A 16,533-nucleotide genomic window follows, 5' to 3' on the forward strand; every position below is an offset into this window, starting at 1 on the left:
GACACCCCAGAGTTAGTGCAAGACAATCAGGCAACGCAACCAGGGCTGAGTTTAAACATGAAAACTGAACATCAGTCAAGAGTGAAACAGCCTCAGGCTGTGATCACACAAAAACTTCTGTACTCTAACACTGCCCTAGGTGGGGACTCCTGTGTTTTTGCTGAAGAACTAAGGTCTCAGTAGGACAGGAGGGCTCAGGGGATGCCATTGCAGTGGTGCTGAGGGGTACCATGGGAGGCAAGCAGCTGCTGTGGTGAGGCCATGCAATACACAGAATGTGGTATTACAGCTTCACCTGCAAAGCAGGACTGAGGATATTACCGAAGGAATACGGCGAATCTGCCTTGTACTGTTCATGCTGTACCTCACACAGAAAGATAACCCATCCACAAACTCTAGATTCATTCCCACACTAAAATTGACTAAGAGAATGCTTTTTGATATATCCTATCCAAATGCTTCTATTGACAGGAATAAGTAAATTTTCATTTACTGATAAGATTTCCCTGGGAATAAAAGGAATCCTTAAAGTACATGTAATATATCCTCAGTGTAGCTGACATTCATGTCATCTGAGTTATAGAGAGGAAACCTATCCAGTAGCAGTTTCAGTGTTACTAATGCTAACTTCTCTATTTCCTCCAATCTGTCAACATTTGAATGTGGACATTATGTTTTGTTACTCTACTTACAACAACAGCAAGATTGAGGCAGGTGATGGTATCATTTTCTGTCCCAACAGACATATCAGGTTCAAAACGAGCAATGTTAGGCAACATGTAGGATATTGTGCCATCAGAGTTTTCTGTGATATTTTCTTTGGGTAAATATCGCACCCTTAGAAGACAAAATAAAAACATAGAAAGGTTTTAACATTTGGTTTTTGAGACAATACAGCCATGCCTGACTGAAGATTTTTGAAACACTAATGAACATTTTTGATGATGAATGTTAAATATTCTATAACAACTGAAAGGATTCTAAACTTTTCATATGAATATGTGTAAAAATTCCATTTTCTGTAAAAAATATTATTTTGGAAATATTTCCTTAGTGCCTAATGGACTTTTTTTCTTTATACTAAAATAGAAACAAATATTTCTTTCTTATTTTCATTTCAATAATGGACCTTGTATCTTTTAATATTTTAAGTTAATTATGTTTTGTCACATTTTTTGTAAGCTTTCTCATGGTTGCATGTAATTAGAAAGGAGTGACCTAGAATAGCTGATAAACACTTTCAAGTTCTGATCTGATAGGCTTGTGTTGCAACAAAGCAGGTTACAGGTTAAATCCATAGTGGGAGTCACTTTGATAACATTTCATATGCATGTGGAGATTTATAAGCAGTCTTTCAGCTTCACTGAGATTCTCATAAGCCTCTCTATCCAGCCCTGCCAGCAGATCTCTAAGGTACAAATCTCCACTGCAATTCTAGCTTTAGCTCAACTCTACAAGCCCTCATCCTCCTGCTGACCCCTCTGTGGGGGCAGCATCCAGGGGGCATCACAGGACTTGGTCTATGCTGTGGTCCACAAGGCTTGACCCAGCTCCGTCCTAGAAGGGATCCTCAGGGTACTCCATCAGATCTTCCTGGGTATGGATGGACCAAAAAGTTAAGAGAGTGTTTCCCCATGGCACAGATGTAGCCAGTGCACTGCCTTACCTCAAAAGCAGCTGGATCTTGGTTTCTAAAGACTGGTTTGTATACATGTCATTTTGATTAACAGCCTAATGTGTAGAGCATCTACCTGAACATTGAGAGATCTTTTTCTAATTTATGTTACTTCTACCTGGAAACAAAAGACCTAAAAAAAGATTTCCCAACAGAATCACGGGACAGTTGGATTTTCAAAGCCAGTTGTTCTACATATTTAAAGGAATATTGAGAGAGAGACTCAGTGTCACAGTGATTCAGGTAGACCCAATATCCCAGGTGAGCAGTACCGCAGCAGTGAGAAGAACTATAGCCATCATTTCTTACATAGTCTTCTCCAGGCTTCTGGCAGAGATTAGTCCCTGAGAATAAAAGCACCATCACCAGAGTAAAACATTTCTGTCTGGTGGGAATCAACCTTCTTCAGTATTTCTTAACTGGTTAGTTTCCTGATTCCTGTGTACCCATTTCCTACATCTTCTCAGGTACTTTCTGAACCAAGAGTTCTCTATTTCCAATGAGAAATAAATAAAGCAACTCAGCTGTAGATGTTGCAATGCACAATCATCTTGGGAATATAATATACAACCCCAAAGATATCAAGAAGGAAATACCCTTTTGTTTTAAGAAAGCAAAGGTCCTAGTGACAGCTGGATATTGGACTTCATGACTCAGGAAGCATCAACTAATCCTATGTCCATATCACATTCAAAATATAGGAAATTATTAAAAGCATCCCTGGATGGGGATGGACTGCTGCATCTAGGCCCTAGATAGTAAGTACATTCAGAAAAAAAGGAATGTTTTTCAGAGGAAAACTTAAAAAAGGAAAAGCTATAGATTAAAAATAAGTCATAAAGGAGCAAATAAACAAAACACATTATATAAAATAAATATGAGTGATATATGGGTGACAAGATAATCTCTTGGGTTTAGGGCATCTGGCATATTTTCTTCTACGTAAAAAGTTGGCAAAAACTGAAAAGCAACAAGTACAACATTGTGTTGGTGTGGCAAATATTTTGCTAATGAGCAATAGTTTTTGCCAAGAGCAAACAGCTTCACACTCCATTACTTATTTCTATATGGTTTTTCTCAGTATGAGACTCAGTAGAGAAAGTGTTTGTGATTGCTGTGTGGAGCTGCAGTTTAGGCATTTTTGTCAAGTCTGACTAAAATACAATGCTTGAATTTCAAAAATACATTGTAACTCAGCAGAACTTTATCTGACTTGAATAAAACTTTTGTTATATGTCACAAATTCGGGGGGCTTTGCTCACCTGTATGTGTAAGGTCCTCTTTGTTCAAGTTTTGGACGTGCTCCTGTCTCTAATACCTCTGAAGGATTTTGTACATGGAAAATCCAAAATTGCCTGTAAACTGAACTTCCTGGCACAAGCCAATTTTGAAAAGCAATGGTACCATTGACAATGACAGCTTCCTGAAAGCACAAAAATAAAAGCTAAAATTAACCACAAAAAGTGATTGATAAGCTGCATTTACTTTCCAGATGATCATAGAAGATTCACAAAGCTGCATTTACATTCCAGATGATCGTAGAAGATTCACAAACAAACAGGAAAAAAAGCTATCATCGATGTGGGGCACACAGCACACATTTCTGGCCAACATTTGAGGGCAGCCTGGCATTCCTGACCAGTGAGAACAAAACCGAGCCCCCCTAAAATAAGTAACCACAACGCTGATATGATTGCTACTGTAGCCCATAGAAAAACTTTCCTACTGCTGTGGTTGGACATTGCCTGAGTTCCGAAATACTTGCCAAATCCAATGATGATTTGTAACAAAAAAATTATTAAATAGAATATAAAAATAGAATGACTGAATGACACCCAGCAGTTTTTAGAATCCATAAACTACTTTTCATACATTTGGAAATAGTCCAAGGGAAGAAATGAGAGTTATCTCTAAGCATTACTCAGTCAATAAGTAATTTTGCACCCAGAGAAAGCAAATAGTGTTTTTGCAGGACTGTTTTTTGTCAGAAAACTCTTGTCACTAAAACTGAGACTTTCTAAGAAATCTTTCTAGTTTTGACAACGTTTTGTTAGAAAAGTTTCACAGTTCTAGAGAATGAGGGCAAAATAGGGCTATAAGTACAAGACAGGGCATCAGGAATCACTCTAGAGTAACCAGCAGCTTTATGTCTGTGACGCTCAGCTATAATATGTTAAATGTCTATTCAGTTCTTAGGATTATTGAGAAGGAGAGTTTGTAGATATGTTTCCTGTATTGTCAGGGGAATGCCTGCTTTGCCTAGTGTACATCAGGCCTCTTTCTGTATGATTTTTCCAAAGCCCTGGGATAATGTAATGTTTCTCCTTAATGGTAAAAATTCAGAGTTTTTTCAGTAAGAAGAAAAATCTAGGTTGCCTGGCTCTAACATGAAATGATTTTTTATTAGAGTGGTGCAATATTGATTGGTTAATTTGCACAGCTCATAGAGTCCTGGGAATTAAAAGGCTGGAATCCCTCCAGAGAGCAAGAAAAGACATTTTATATTACAAGTTGCTAGATATTCTTTCTAGCTTAAGTTTCTGCCTCTAGAGTTTGCTTACCAGGCACCATCAAAAAACCAGGATCCTACCAATTAAGAATCACTGCAGTTAGAAACAAATACCATGTCTTGGATAACTCATCAAATAGTTAGGGCTTTGTCTGTGGAAAGCCTGTTTGTATGGTGTAGTTGCAAATGCCTTACTCATGGTGTAAAGCACTGGGCTTGCTGTCTGAATAACTGCTATAATTAATGCACAATTGTATGAGAGGGGAAGGAAACCTTGCAGCACAAACATGTTATCAACTTGAGGTCTTGTGCTCAGACCAGACAGCTGAAGTTCTCTTCAGCCTTGTTTTGCTAACCTCAGGAGGTCAAAGACTATCACAGCTGTGATCCAGCATGGGGCAGACCTCCTTAATGAAGAGAGAAAAGCTTACATGATTTTGAAATCACCTTTTCAGTTTCCACAGAGAACTGCTCAAAGGATCTGGGAGAAGCAGGCTGATATAAAGAAAGGCTTAACTCGGTCTCTTCAGTCTGCCTGTGATCAGCAGGATCATGGGACGGGAAGAGATGACAGGATTTGATATCCTGCCTCTGCGTAACTGAAGTAGGGAAATGGTTAAGGGTTCCTGGCAGCTATATGGTCAAGACGACAAACTAAACTCTTTAGAAATCAACAACACACAGGCACAGGGGTGAATAGAGAAGTGTCAACCTTGTGACAATAGATTTTAAAGTAGTGTTACCTGCTTCTTAAAAGAAGTTTCCCCCTCCTTTCATTCCTCCTTACCCTTATAACCCTTTGCTAAGGATTATAATAGTGCAGACTTTTATGTTAACTCCTCTTCCACTGCAGAGTTTGCTCGGAGTGCCTGAGCCATAGGACCGCTCTTCCAATCCTGGATAGACACAGAAATACTCCCCCAACCTGCCTCCAGATCTAGGCATTCTGAGCACTTTGGAAAATGTTTATGCTGCAATGATGACATCCTACAACTTTGTGTTGACTTGGAAGAATATAAGGAACATGCTTCCTCACATGTAAATTATTTTTTCAAATGGTGGATCTTTGCCTGTAATCTTCACACTGCTATTGCAAGGAAAGCCAAGAGTGTGCAGGACTTTATACTGGTTCTTTATAACCAGGACATCTTTCCATGTAAACTGAGACTGCAGGCTATGGTGACAAGCCTTTTCCTGTGCTTTCTGTACTCCCCCTTGCTGCACTTCACTATACTACGTACTTTCTTATCAATCTAAAATAAAGAGGTGGGGTGGCTCTCCTATATTTTTCATGCAAGAATGACGACTATGCCCATATTATACCCTTAGGAAATGCCAACAGAGAAAAATTACTTTGGGCTTTGTATGAAGAGTTCCCTGGGACCTGAGTACATGGGAAAGTCAGGTCACAAAGAGTTACTGTGTGGATTTGCAGCTCAACATTTACTCTGTGCTAATGCCACCATGGACACTCCTGGGGGATGCTTCAGGGGGACAGCTGATCCACCCTGATAGTGCTGCAGTCAAAGGGGCAAGCTGGTTACCACAGCCCCCAGTACTTGATCCATGTGCCTCCCCCTTCCCTTGTTCCAGCTCTCATTCCCCAGGGAGCTGTTTCTGCCTGCTGGACTGACGGAATATTATTTTATTATTTGCCTCTTTTTCATTTTTTTTTCTTTTTTCTTTGTTTTTTTCTGGATTACCTTTCTACCAGTGAGCAACTTGGCTCAGTTGTCTGTGTAAGGGGAAAGATCAGATGAGAACACGAGTTAAAACAAGGGAAGCAGCAGGACAATAGAGCAAGACAATTGTTTTCAGTGGCATCCAGCCATTACTGTTAGTGAGATTTCTCCCACGAAGAGGCGTGTATGTTTCTCTGTTACATGGTTCAAGAGTGCAAATGGTGGCTTAAAGCAGAAGAAAATGTAGAGCTCTGTCATTATCCGTGTCTTGATTTGATAAAACTAATATCCATCACACCAGCAAGCCCTTGGGTGAGGTCAGCCCTACATACTACCCCCTTCTATGGCTGGTGACTTGTATACTCCCCTAGTAACACTGCCATGCGCTATGATATTATGAAGGGTGGAGTAATATATGGGAAACTACTAATCTGCAATTGATAATACAAAACACTTCTCAGCTCCCTAGTCAACTACATCAGCTCTAATACCTTATGCAATAGTTAACTATTGTTAGCAACAGCAGATACACTATATCTAATTGCTACACAGCCAAGCCCATTTCATGATCTAACTTCGCAACACAGAGTGAAATCAATAGGAACTTTAACCCCTTTTGTTTCTGACACATTTTTCACCCTACTTGTGCTGGTTCAACTGGCAATACATAAATTCAAGAAATGCCAAGCAGTCAGCAATTGAAGCTTGCTACATTTTGTTTCTTTATACTAAATTCAGCCATCATGATTCCTGATGAAGAAATGCAAAATGCAGGACAAAGTTGCTGTCTAAATGAAAGATCTGCCCAGATGGACAAAAAATGCCATTTTCTGGGAACTGAGAAATGCCATGAGTACTTTAGGAGGTAATAAAATTGTTACTAGTTTATTTCTGTGTTGTATGTGTTGGGCTGCATATGTAAGCTGGAAGAAACAACTGATACGACTCCGTAAACTTGGATAAATTAAGTTCCAGGAAAGAAAATGAAGTTTTGCAGCTGAAAGTGTGAACAGTCATTTATTACTTTTTAAGTGACTATTATTAGCTTAGTTTTAGCCTTTCTAGTCAGGATTTGTTGGACCAAATCTTACTTTTACAATAAAAAAACTAAGGAAGCCAATCAAGTTTGTCATTGGTAATGCTGGAATACGTGTGATCGCATAGATCACTTATGTTCTGCTGAGAGCCATCAGTAGCTTCAGCTTTGTTAGTTTAGATTAAGAAATTGCATATGAATATCATAAGCACAATTTTAAATTACAAGTGTTTTGTATGCCTCCAGTAGCTGAGGATATATAACCTGGACAATGATAAATAACATACATTGACAGACAGATGGATAAACATAATGATAGCTAAAACTGATAGCCTTATTTCTAAAAGTAAAACAGACTAACCTTGAGAACTCTACAGGAAGAGTGCAGCACTGAGGTACTGTGACAAATCATACACCATTCTATATCATCAATTCAACAGGAATTCAGTACAATAAGTAACATTTTGCAGCTTCTGTTACCCTCCTGAGCTCATGGGCTCAGGTAGAAAGCAAAAGCTCCTAGAGAAGTGGAGATAAAGATTTTTCTGGCAAATGAACCAGCTACCAATGGGTTTGAGTGGTTACAACTAGCTGGGGAGAAAAAAAAACCAAAAAAACCAACCTGATCAGCTGAAAAAAAAAGTTTTACCATAACTGAAATGATGGGAATTTTACCTAAATAAATAGTATTGTTTTAAGGGAGGGAAAGGCAAAAAGGCAGTAATTGAGCAGTGTCAAAATACGTCCTTTCCACAATATTATATCAAGATTTTTGATTTGTTGTTTGAATTCCCCTTTCCTTTTGATTTTTCTTTTTGTTAGACATGATAATGTCTAATAATAATAACAGACATGATAATGTGCAACCGAAATGTGTGGAGTTGGATAAAGAGAAACATTCTCATAGCCTCAAAAAATGTTTTTTTGCTAAGAACATGGAAAATGTCATGTTTCGCTCCTGACTGTGCCTAGGATAGTTTTCTAAGCCCCTAAAAACTCCACGTAAAGGCACCTCTACCCTCTGGATATATTCAGTCTAGGAAATGAAGCCCTTTGGTACTGAAATCAGAGGCATCTCTTAAGGGGAAAGCCTTTCCCTACATAGTATCAGTGCTGAAATAGCTTAGCACTAATCTCATTCAGTGGATCCCTGCCAAGATGATGGTGGTGGTGGTGGTGGTGTCATTTTGAGTGTGCTCTTCAGGTGACCGTTTCTTTAAAGAGCCTCTAAAATGTTCAGAAAACACATATAACATCGATATTCTTTAAAACTCCGCCCCCACTGGAGGCAGGATTGGAAACAGTTTATCTAAAGAAAAGACCTGAGACACAGATAGAGCAGGTTGGAGTTAGAAAACATACCAATGTTTTTTGTGTCGAAGCACACATCTGTTAAACTGGAACACATAAAGAGATAATAACATCTTGGTGTTCCATGCTACATGGACTTTGTTTGGGTTGTCCAGTCATGGACTGTTTGTGGGGAGTGAACAGTACCTGCCTTCTAGGAAATAACAGCCTATACCTTGTGAGTCTCTGTCAAATTTGTAAGGGGACTTGAGATTGTCTATAAACTTGCAGTTGCTTTCTCTTTGCTGCAACAACAGTATACAGCGTTCCGGGAAATATGTCTTGCAGTGTTTACTCAGCCTAATCTCCTAATGACTGCAGTAAAGAAGAAATGAGGGTGGTAGAGTCTGGTAAGCTGCAAAGATGTGTGCTTAAGGGGAACATGCTCAGGCTTCCCGCTGCTAGCAGAACAAGAATGGTAGAACTATTGATTGCATTGATTTTTGAAATTAAAGTTGTCCCTATTTATTGGCAGATGCTAAGTTCAGCTGGTGAGATGATTGTAATGTGATTTGAACAAATCTTGATAACAAGTTAATTTATGACAATTTGACTAATTATAGTATGAAGTGTCTTAAAACTATTCAGGAGGGGAAAAAAAAAAATCGACATTTGTTTCTCTAATCCAGCAATAATGTTTTATAGAAACATTCATTTCCCCTAGAAATATAGATTGGGTCTTACCACATTGCTGCCAAATTGCGCAAAGAACTGGGATTTGTGCTGAGATAGGATAGGCAGAGGAACAACTAGGGGTCTTTTAGCAAGCTTTGGACTGTGCAGATTTCAAAACACGATTTTGCTTATAATGGTGATAAACTGAAACAGTTTCTCCCTTTCATTAAATATATTTCATTTTGACATTTGTTTTCACCCAGTGGGCAAGGACCAAAGTTCGGGCTTTGCCCCCTATAAGTCCAAATAGAAATAAAAATGCTTACAGGCTGTATCTGAGAGAACATTTTGCTCGTTATTTTTTTCCTGTCCTAGAGCCTCTATTCTTAAGAAATTCCAAATAAAATCGTCATTGAAACTGATCAGTTTCTAACAAAAATTTGCCTAAAAAATAACATTTTCAAAAGTAAAAGATTTCAGAAAAAAAAATATTTTCAGCATGCTCTGCTCAGCTAACCTGTTTCTTTTGCAGTCAGCTCTACAATTATGCAACTGCAATGAGTAACAAATATTTGTTTTTCTTACTAGCTTTTTCATCAACACAAGTGAATCAGAATTAGTTAGATTCAAGTCCCTCTTGAGCATGTGCTGAACTAATCATATATTTCAGCTGTTGTACCTTGGCATATCTTTTCTGAAAAGGAATTGCCCAAAGAGTCTCATGGTCATGCTAAATAGTCAACTTCCTAAATAGAAAAAAAATAATCTAATATGACTTTTGGGTAGGAAAAAAAAAAAATCCATTCATTTAGATAAATAAAGCCTCTACAAATTTACTCTTTCAAGATTTATACAAATATTGGTACAAATTTTCCCCTTTTATATACATCAAGCAAGCTGCCTTGAAATTCTTGGGTGACATGGTTTAATGCAAGGTGTCCCTGCCCATGGCAGGGGGTTTGGAACTAGATGATCTTAAGGTCCTTTCCAACCCTGACTATTTTATGATTCTATGATTCTATGAAATAGGTACAAGCACCTGAAACAGGATCACAAAGCAGAAAATTATAAAGAGGTTGAGGAAAAAATTACTCCGTATAATACTTTACCACTAAGAACTCATGTGGGTATAATTTAATATGTAGACACTTGCAAACCATGCTGTATAACTGGTTCAGTATTATAAGTAAACAGGTGAACCTGTAACTTTGCTAATATGTGTAATTTGCTTTGGAAATATTTAATAGCATAAGACAACACTCTGGATAAACTCCAAGTAAATATTTAATGTAAGGAGATATACACATTTTTAAACTATGTGCTTTCTAGAAAACTTGTTGTTTCCTCAATATGTCAATCAATTAAAAAAATTTGCAAATACAGAGAGTATGACTTTTTTTGCAAAATATTCAAGGTGTGTGAGACTGTCTAGTGAGATACATTTTATTATTCTCTATAGATATTCTCTATAAATTTGAAAATTTCATGAAAAATACAATAAGAATTTGAAAATTCCTCCACAGTTAGGGTTTTCACTGGATTTGCTGACAAATTTGAAGTGTTATATAGAATGATTTTGTGGTTTTTTAAAGTTTTTTTTTTTTTTTAAAGTGATACTAGAATCTAGACAGGGCCTTGACAGACAGTTTAACATCTCCTGACAATTCATGTATCCACCTCCTCAACTGACTCCAATAGCTGTTAATGGAAGTCTTCCACAAGGGTCTTAGAGTAAGCATGCCTAACATCTCAACAGTATTGTGTCACAGCAAATCATTAGGAGGACTAACCATCAGCCAAAGACCTTAAAGTTTCTAGATTTTTAAGTGTAGGAGAGTCCACCTTGGCTGTAGTGACCCCAAAGAGACTCCATGACTTTATGTCTCCATGGTGGTCACCCCGGGGCTTCCATGGTCTTTCATTCTATATTACTCCATGATTTAGACCCTCAGTTATTCACCCTTCCCACCAGAGATTTAACAAATTAAGTTTTCATTTTACTTTAAAGACAAAAGTAGATTTTAAAGACATAAAATCATCTAAAAGACGAGAAAAAAAACCCCAGGTTACTACACACTACATCAACTATTCTTCACACTCCTTGAATGAAGGAGACTTATATGATCACATCCTGCAGTTTTGGAGCACATTGATTTGGATCATCTCATCACAGAATGTGAGCTGAATGTATGTAAGTGTAGGATTAGACTCTACATCAGTAGATTGTGCAGCATGTAAATGTAATTTTATGGAGTAAGTACCAAAATAAGACAAAAATGCAGAAAAACAAAGAAGTGGATCATCATGAAAGAAAAATATAGAAACTAAAAACATTCATAATTAAAATAAATATAAAAATGTTTAATTCAAAATTACGTTACTGAAAACACTTCTTGAAAACTATATTTTGACTTCTCATGTGAAGCATGAAATGCAACAAGCAAGTAAACATGACAATATAATTAATATATTTTAAAAATATTGCTGCAGCATCTATTCTCAGGGAAGTTCAGATTGCACATGTTACATTGTCAGGTTTAATAAAGAAAATAGAAAGAGAAAAAAGCATTATTTTGAAGTTTTAAAAATAATGACCTTTCAGTAACCAAAACCCATATAGCCCGGGGGGGGTAGAAAAGAAAAAAAAATTACCTTTTTTATTGCTTTGCCTATGAGGTTATCTCCAACTGGTATCAGAACTCCTCCAAAGATAGCCAACACAGCACCGAAGATGGCCCCAGTGAGGAGCCCCCAGTTTCTATTACAGCCCATTCCTCTCCTTTGTCAGGTTGCAGGCAGACAATGTACAGTTATCTTTGCTGTAAGGCTTGATGATGTTTTTCTCACTTCTTGGTCCCAATAGACTCACTGGTCTTCCTGAGAAGAGCTGCTAATGTAAGGGGAGAGTGAACAAAAATCACATTCCAAAGCTCAAAGTACGAAGTGCATGAGGTGAAGCAGGTAGGAAGATAACATATCAAAACCAGCCAGTGACAGCCAGTGCCAAAAAGAAAAAAATAATAAAGTTGCATGTTACTTTGGCAAGCTAGCCACTTTTTCCATAACATTATCTTTTTTTAGTCCAGTTGTCTCTAAAGACAGATAAGTTCTTTTACTAGACTTTTATTACACTTTTTTTGGCTCTATTGCATTGGGGCACTGACATTATTATTCTGCTGATACTCTTCCTGAGATTAGCACCTTCTCTAAAATCTATCTGTTCCAAAGGAAGAGGCTATAACCCTCTGCTTTTATCAAATCTTGCAATGCCCATGGCTCCAACTTCAGGAAAACCCACAAGTTTACACCACCAGTGTGAACTACCCAGACTGTTTCTACATTAAAGCAATAAAGAAGTCCTCAAGGTCCACCAGCACCTTGTTAGGAATGGCAGCTCTAATGAGAGGCACATACAAGAAACCTGTCTTTCCAAATCTGTCACTCCACTGTCTGATACTGAAAGGATAAAACTTTGTTTCAACAACTTCATGAAAAAACCATGATTGGATTTTCCTTTTAGACCTGCATCCTTACCATCACCTAGTTTCATCAATCCCAATTGCCTTGGTCAGCAGGCTGATGATGTGTCCTCTCATGTCCTATCAAAGCCACACCATGTCTAAACCTGAGCCCAGACTGCTCCTTTTGTCTGCATTGAAAACTCACCTTTTGCCTGCTCTTGCACTAGTGGCAGTTTATGGCTCCCTGGCCATTAACAATGACTGTTTCTGTATATTTGAGCTAGTTTGATATTTTAATCATTTCTCCTTGGATACTTGCAAGCAAAATGACGAGAAGACTACTTACTTGCAAGCTCAGAAAAATACCCTTCCTATGAAAGTCAACCAACCCATCCACCTGGAGGTACACCTTAATGGAACCGCAGGTTCACTTAGTTGCTTGCCTTTCTACCAGCTGTTACCATGTGTTTTTATGCAGAACAGCAATAGAACACAAATTTATTAAAGGTTCTTTGATATAGTGGATGGATGCATAATGCAGCTAATGGCAAACTTCACAGCAAATTCAAGTTAGAAATTCGTTAGACCTGAAAAACTTTTGCGTTCTCATGGGATAAGTGGCGTGGAGATTTAAAAATCTGACTACTGCTACACATTGTAAGAAATCTAGGGAGAAACAGAAGTTCTCAATGTAATCAAATTCTGAAAATTACATATTTCAAGTTGATTTTTTCCATAATGTTATTTATTCTAGCAGATTTTTTTTTTTTTTTTTGTAAGTGTGGAAATACACATTTGAAAATTTAAAATGGAAATTATCTCTTCCATAATGTTTAAAGAGGGCTTTTAATTTATTTCTTTTCCTTGTCTTCAAAACTGAAGCTTTTCAAATTCAACAGAAATACATCTTCCACCAAAATACATATCCATCTAAGTTTCTACAAGCAGTTCCAGTGGATTTATTTTGTGTTAGGCAGACTAGGTATCTCTCCTGAGCAACAGCAATAAACAGCTAGAAAGCAACTGGCTGCTAATAATTGTGTCTATTCCAAGCTTTTGCAAACTCTAAAATATTCACCCTTCTCCCACCAAATACAATGCAATAGCAGTCTAGACATATCTCAATTTATGCAATTCAAGTTATCCATTACACAATTGCAGTGGAGAGCACTCACAACATAACACTCAATTTCACATAAAAGTCAACAAGTTATTCTCATCTATTACAACTGAAAGTAAAATATGAAAATGAAAGTAAAAATTTCCAATACAAATGCAGTTGTGGCTGGGAATTCGAGTGAACATTATTACCTTAAGCAGAACAGAACATTCCATACTAAAATTAGATATTGTCTATGAGACTATAGTATCATTTAAACTTAAATTTGACTACAGGATTAATATGAATATTCAGCCCATTCTAAAGTGTTGGGTATGTATTTTTAATATTGTTTTAAATGTCCTTAGAGAATATTGACAATGGAAACGGTCCATTCAAATCTCTGAAAAGACAATTTATAAACAACTGAATAGGAGAAAAAATGCAAAATGTATTAAACTTTTTCTTTCCTGCATAATTTATACTTCTGTACGTCAGTTTAAAGCAAGCATTTATAAAAATAAAATACTATTATTTTTTTTTTCTTAATGATTTCTCCATCTCTAATAGTAATTTTTAAACATTGCTTGACATGGCATTAATTCAATCTTACAGAGAATCAGATTTATTGTCCCAAAAGAGACAAACTATATGGGGAAGAAGCAGTGTGTTTAGTGAAAATTAAAATGGGGTTTGAAAATTCCTATTAAGAGTTTCAACTAAAAACCATGGTGTTTATTTAAACATAATTCCAGTTTCTCCAAGGTCAAATGGTGGGATTAAAAATCCTGAAATTACTGAGACACAAATTTGCAGGGAAGATGTTTTTTCTGCTTTTAAAAGCATAAAAATCACCAAAACCAATACAAACTTGGCCTATGTTGAAATAATAGTTTTGACCTTTTATCTGCAATAGTAAATGCTAAAAATATAATTTTAAAAGGATGCAATTCTTATAAATTCACATGACTCCAGAACTGTATGTTCAAGAATATTAAATAGCCCAAAACAGAATGCAGTTGGGAAATCCAGCAATACTGAACATAAAATACCACTGCTAACAGCAATGAAACATTTCACTAATACATGTAAAATTTCATTGTTCCTTGCAAACAGCTTTGCAAAATCCTGTACTTTTTTTTTTTGTAATTACAAATAAACATTTTCAAGAGTTTTCCACCAACTGATTTTAAACGTATTTCTGAGGAAAACCCTCTGATTTAAACAATGTATTATATGACTCACCTTGAATAAGGGCAACTGACTTTTCAGCTGAGCATACAAGTACTTAACACATGACTTGCACCAAGTTACGAGTAGACAAGCAGCTAAATCTCCACACCAAGCGCATAGCCTCTATACTCAGAGGGAGTGTTTATATATTCCAAGAGATGTCATTTCCCTCTTCATCTTTCTGCCAGAAGAAGTTAAGTTGTATTGGGGTTGGGGAAGGGGGGGGGTTATTTTTACAGTGTGACTAAAAGCCACTACCTACATCTTGTGGTAATATACTTAGCAGCTGCAATCTTTGTCAAATTTTGATCCAAGTGAGTCAAAGGTCAAGGAGACAAAAGGGTAACTTACTTATTTGGTTCCCAGTCTCTTCTTCTTTAATAGCCATTTGATTTAAAATTGCTCATATTAGCAAGTTATGACTAACCAGTTCCTGACAGCTTCTCTAAGATACCGAATATTTACAAATGCTCTTTGCTATGTAGCATGCTCTGCTGTATAAAAAAAGCCTTACTACTGTAGTCATTCTCTGTCAAAACACAGACTAAACACCTTTGCAGCTCAATCATTGTTAGAGTATAATTTCAAGTAATAAAAATCAGGAAACATCAGAATATTTTTTGAAGGGTTTTTTTTTTTTTCACGGTTTGGATTACATTTCCTCAGAAAGTGCTAAAGTTCTTCCTCTTTTGCTGCAAGTTCAATGAAGATCATCCCAGAAGCTTTGTTTTCTTAATGTATCTAAAAATGTTATTTTTTTCACCGTGTCTCCCAAGCACAGGGTCTACTAATAATTAATAATAACCAGTCTGGCAAGCTTTCTCACAAATAACTTTTAAATAACTCCTCATTGACTGTGAATTAAATTAATAGGATTGTTTTAAAAGATTCTTCTGGCAGCAGCAAGAGGATGAGATTGATATTTGGCTTATTTAATTATAAGAGAGAATATATTCCTAAAAAGATTTTTAGGTCCAGACTTTCAGGGTATAGCACTGAATAGTTTATATGTTTAGTATTCACTATATGTTTTGACTAACAGTTTAGTATTCTGGTTTTGATATTGCCCTACTTGAAAGTTAAGCTTTTGTAGCATGATTTTATATTCCCATTTTTCTATAGTCGTGGCACTCGCAGAGTTCTTCTTTACCTGCCTATTGTGAAACATGAAAAAACTAATTTTGACATTAATGTCTTGTCAGACGTGGAGATGTTAGCAGATGTTGGCTGAGGTTAACAAGTGAATTAGAAAACTCTAGGAAACTCCTGTCTGTACTTTTGTGCACTCTGAATTTTTTCAGAGGACACTAACCTTAAAAAAAACAAAACAAAACAAAACAAAACAAAAATAACCTTCTGGTTGCTAAGTAAATGCCAAGCCCTGGGACAGAAATTGAGGTTAATGTTCTCAGCACTCAAAACATGATTTTCTATAATCTTTTGGGTACTTTTCCTATTTTGAAATAAAAGATTTATCTGGCTTATTCTATTAGCACCATCTTATGCGGCTTCTACACTCCCAATACAAAATCCTGTTGCCACCACTCAGTGGTCATCTGGCTTCTCCTGTTATTAGGTCCCATAAAAGGGGTTGTATCTTACCAAGTAGTGCAAGATTTCAAGCATTCAAGAACCCCACAAAAAACAGGAACATGTGGCTCCTGTCCCCATATAAGCTCTTTCTGGCTCAACACACTCATATTCACTCACGGGCATTTAATTCAGGAGAAGAATGACAAAGATGAATCATCTATAGAAGAAAATATGCAATATGTCACCAGCTGGATGAGACTTCTGCCTCTCCACATGTAGTGGAGATACTAGGAGGTGTTCTTTTATAGGGAGTGAAATTTTGTATTCATGACAGGTAGTT

General features: G+C 36.9%; 1 protein-coding gene across 1 annotated transcript in view; it reads right to left on the reverse strand.

The window, feature by feature from the left end:
• The window catches only part of CD36 (CD36 molecule), a 28,147-nt gene extending 13,400 nt beyond the window's left edge, over positions 1-14,747 (reverse strand). The window contains exons 1-4 of the mRNA XM_030479613.1: positions 14,673-14,747; positions 11,520-11,757; positions 2,938-3,098; positions 693-837 (exon numbers count right to left, since the gene is read on the reverse strand). Coding sequence (XP_030335473.1) covers positions 693-837; positions 2,938-3,098; positions 11,520-11,639 — 426 coding nt within the window. The 5' untranslated portion in view covers positions 11,640-11,757; positions 14,673-14,747. The remainder of the gene's footprint in view (positions 1-692; positions 838-2,937; positions 3,099-11,519; positions 11,758-14,672) is intronic.
• Positions 14,748-16,533: the final 1,786 nt, after the last annotated feature.

The sequence above is a fragment of the Strigops habroptila genome, chromosome 3, assembly GCF_004027225.2.
Source record: "Strigops habroptila isolate Jane chromosome 3, bStrHab1.2.pri, whole genome shotgun sequence".
NCBI lineage: Eukaryota > Metazoa > Chordata > Aves > Psittaciformes > Psittacidae > Strigops > Strigops habroptila.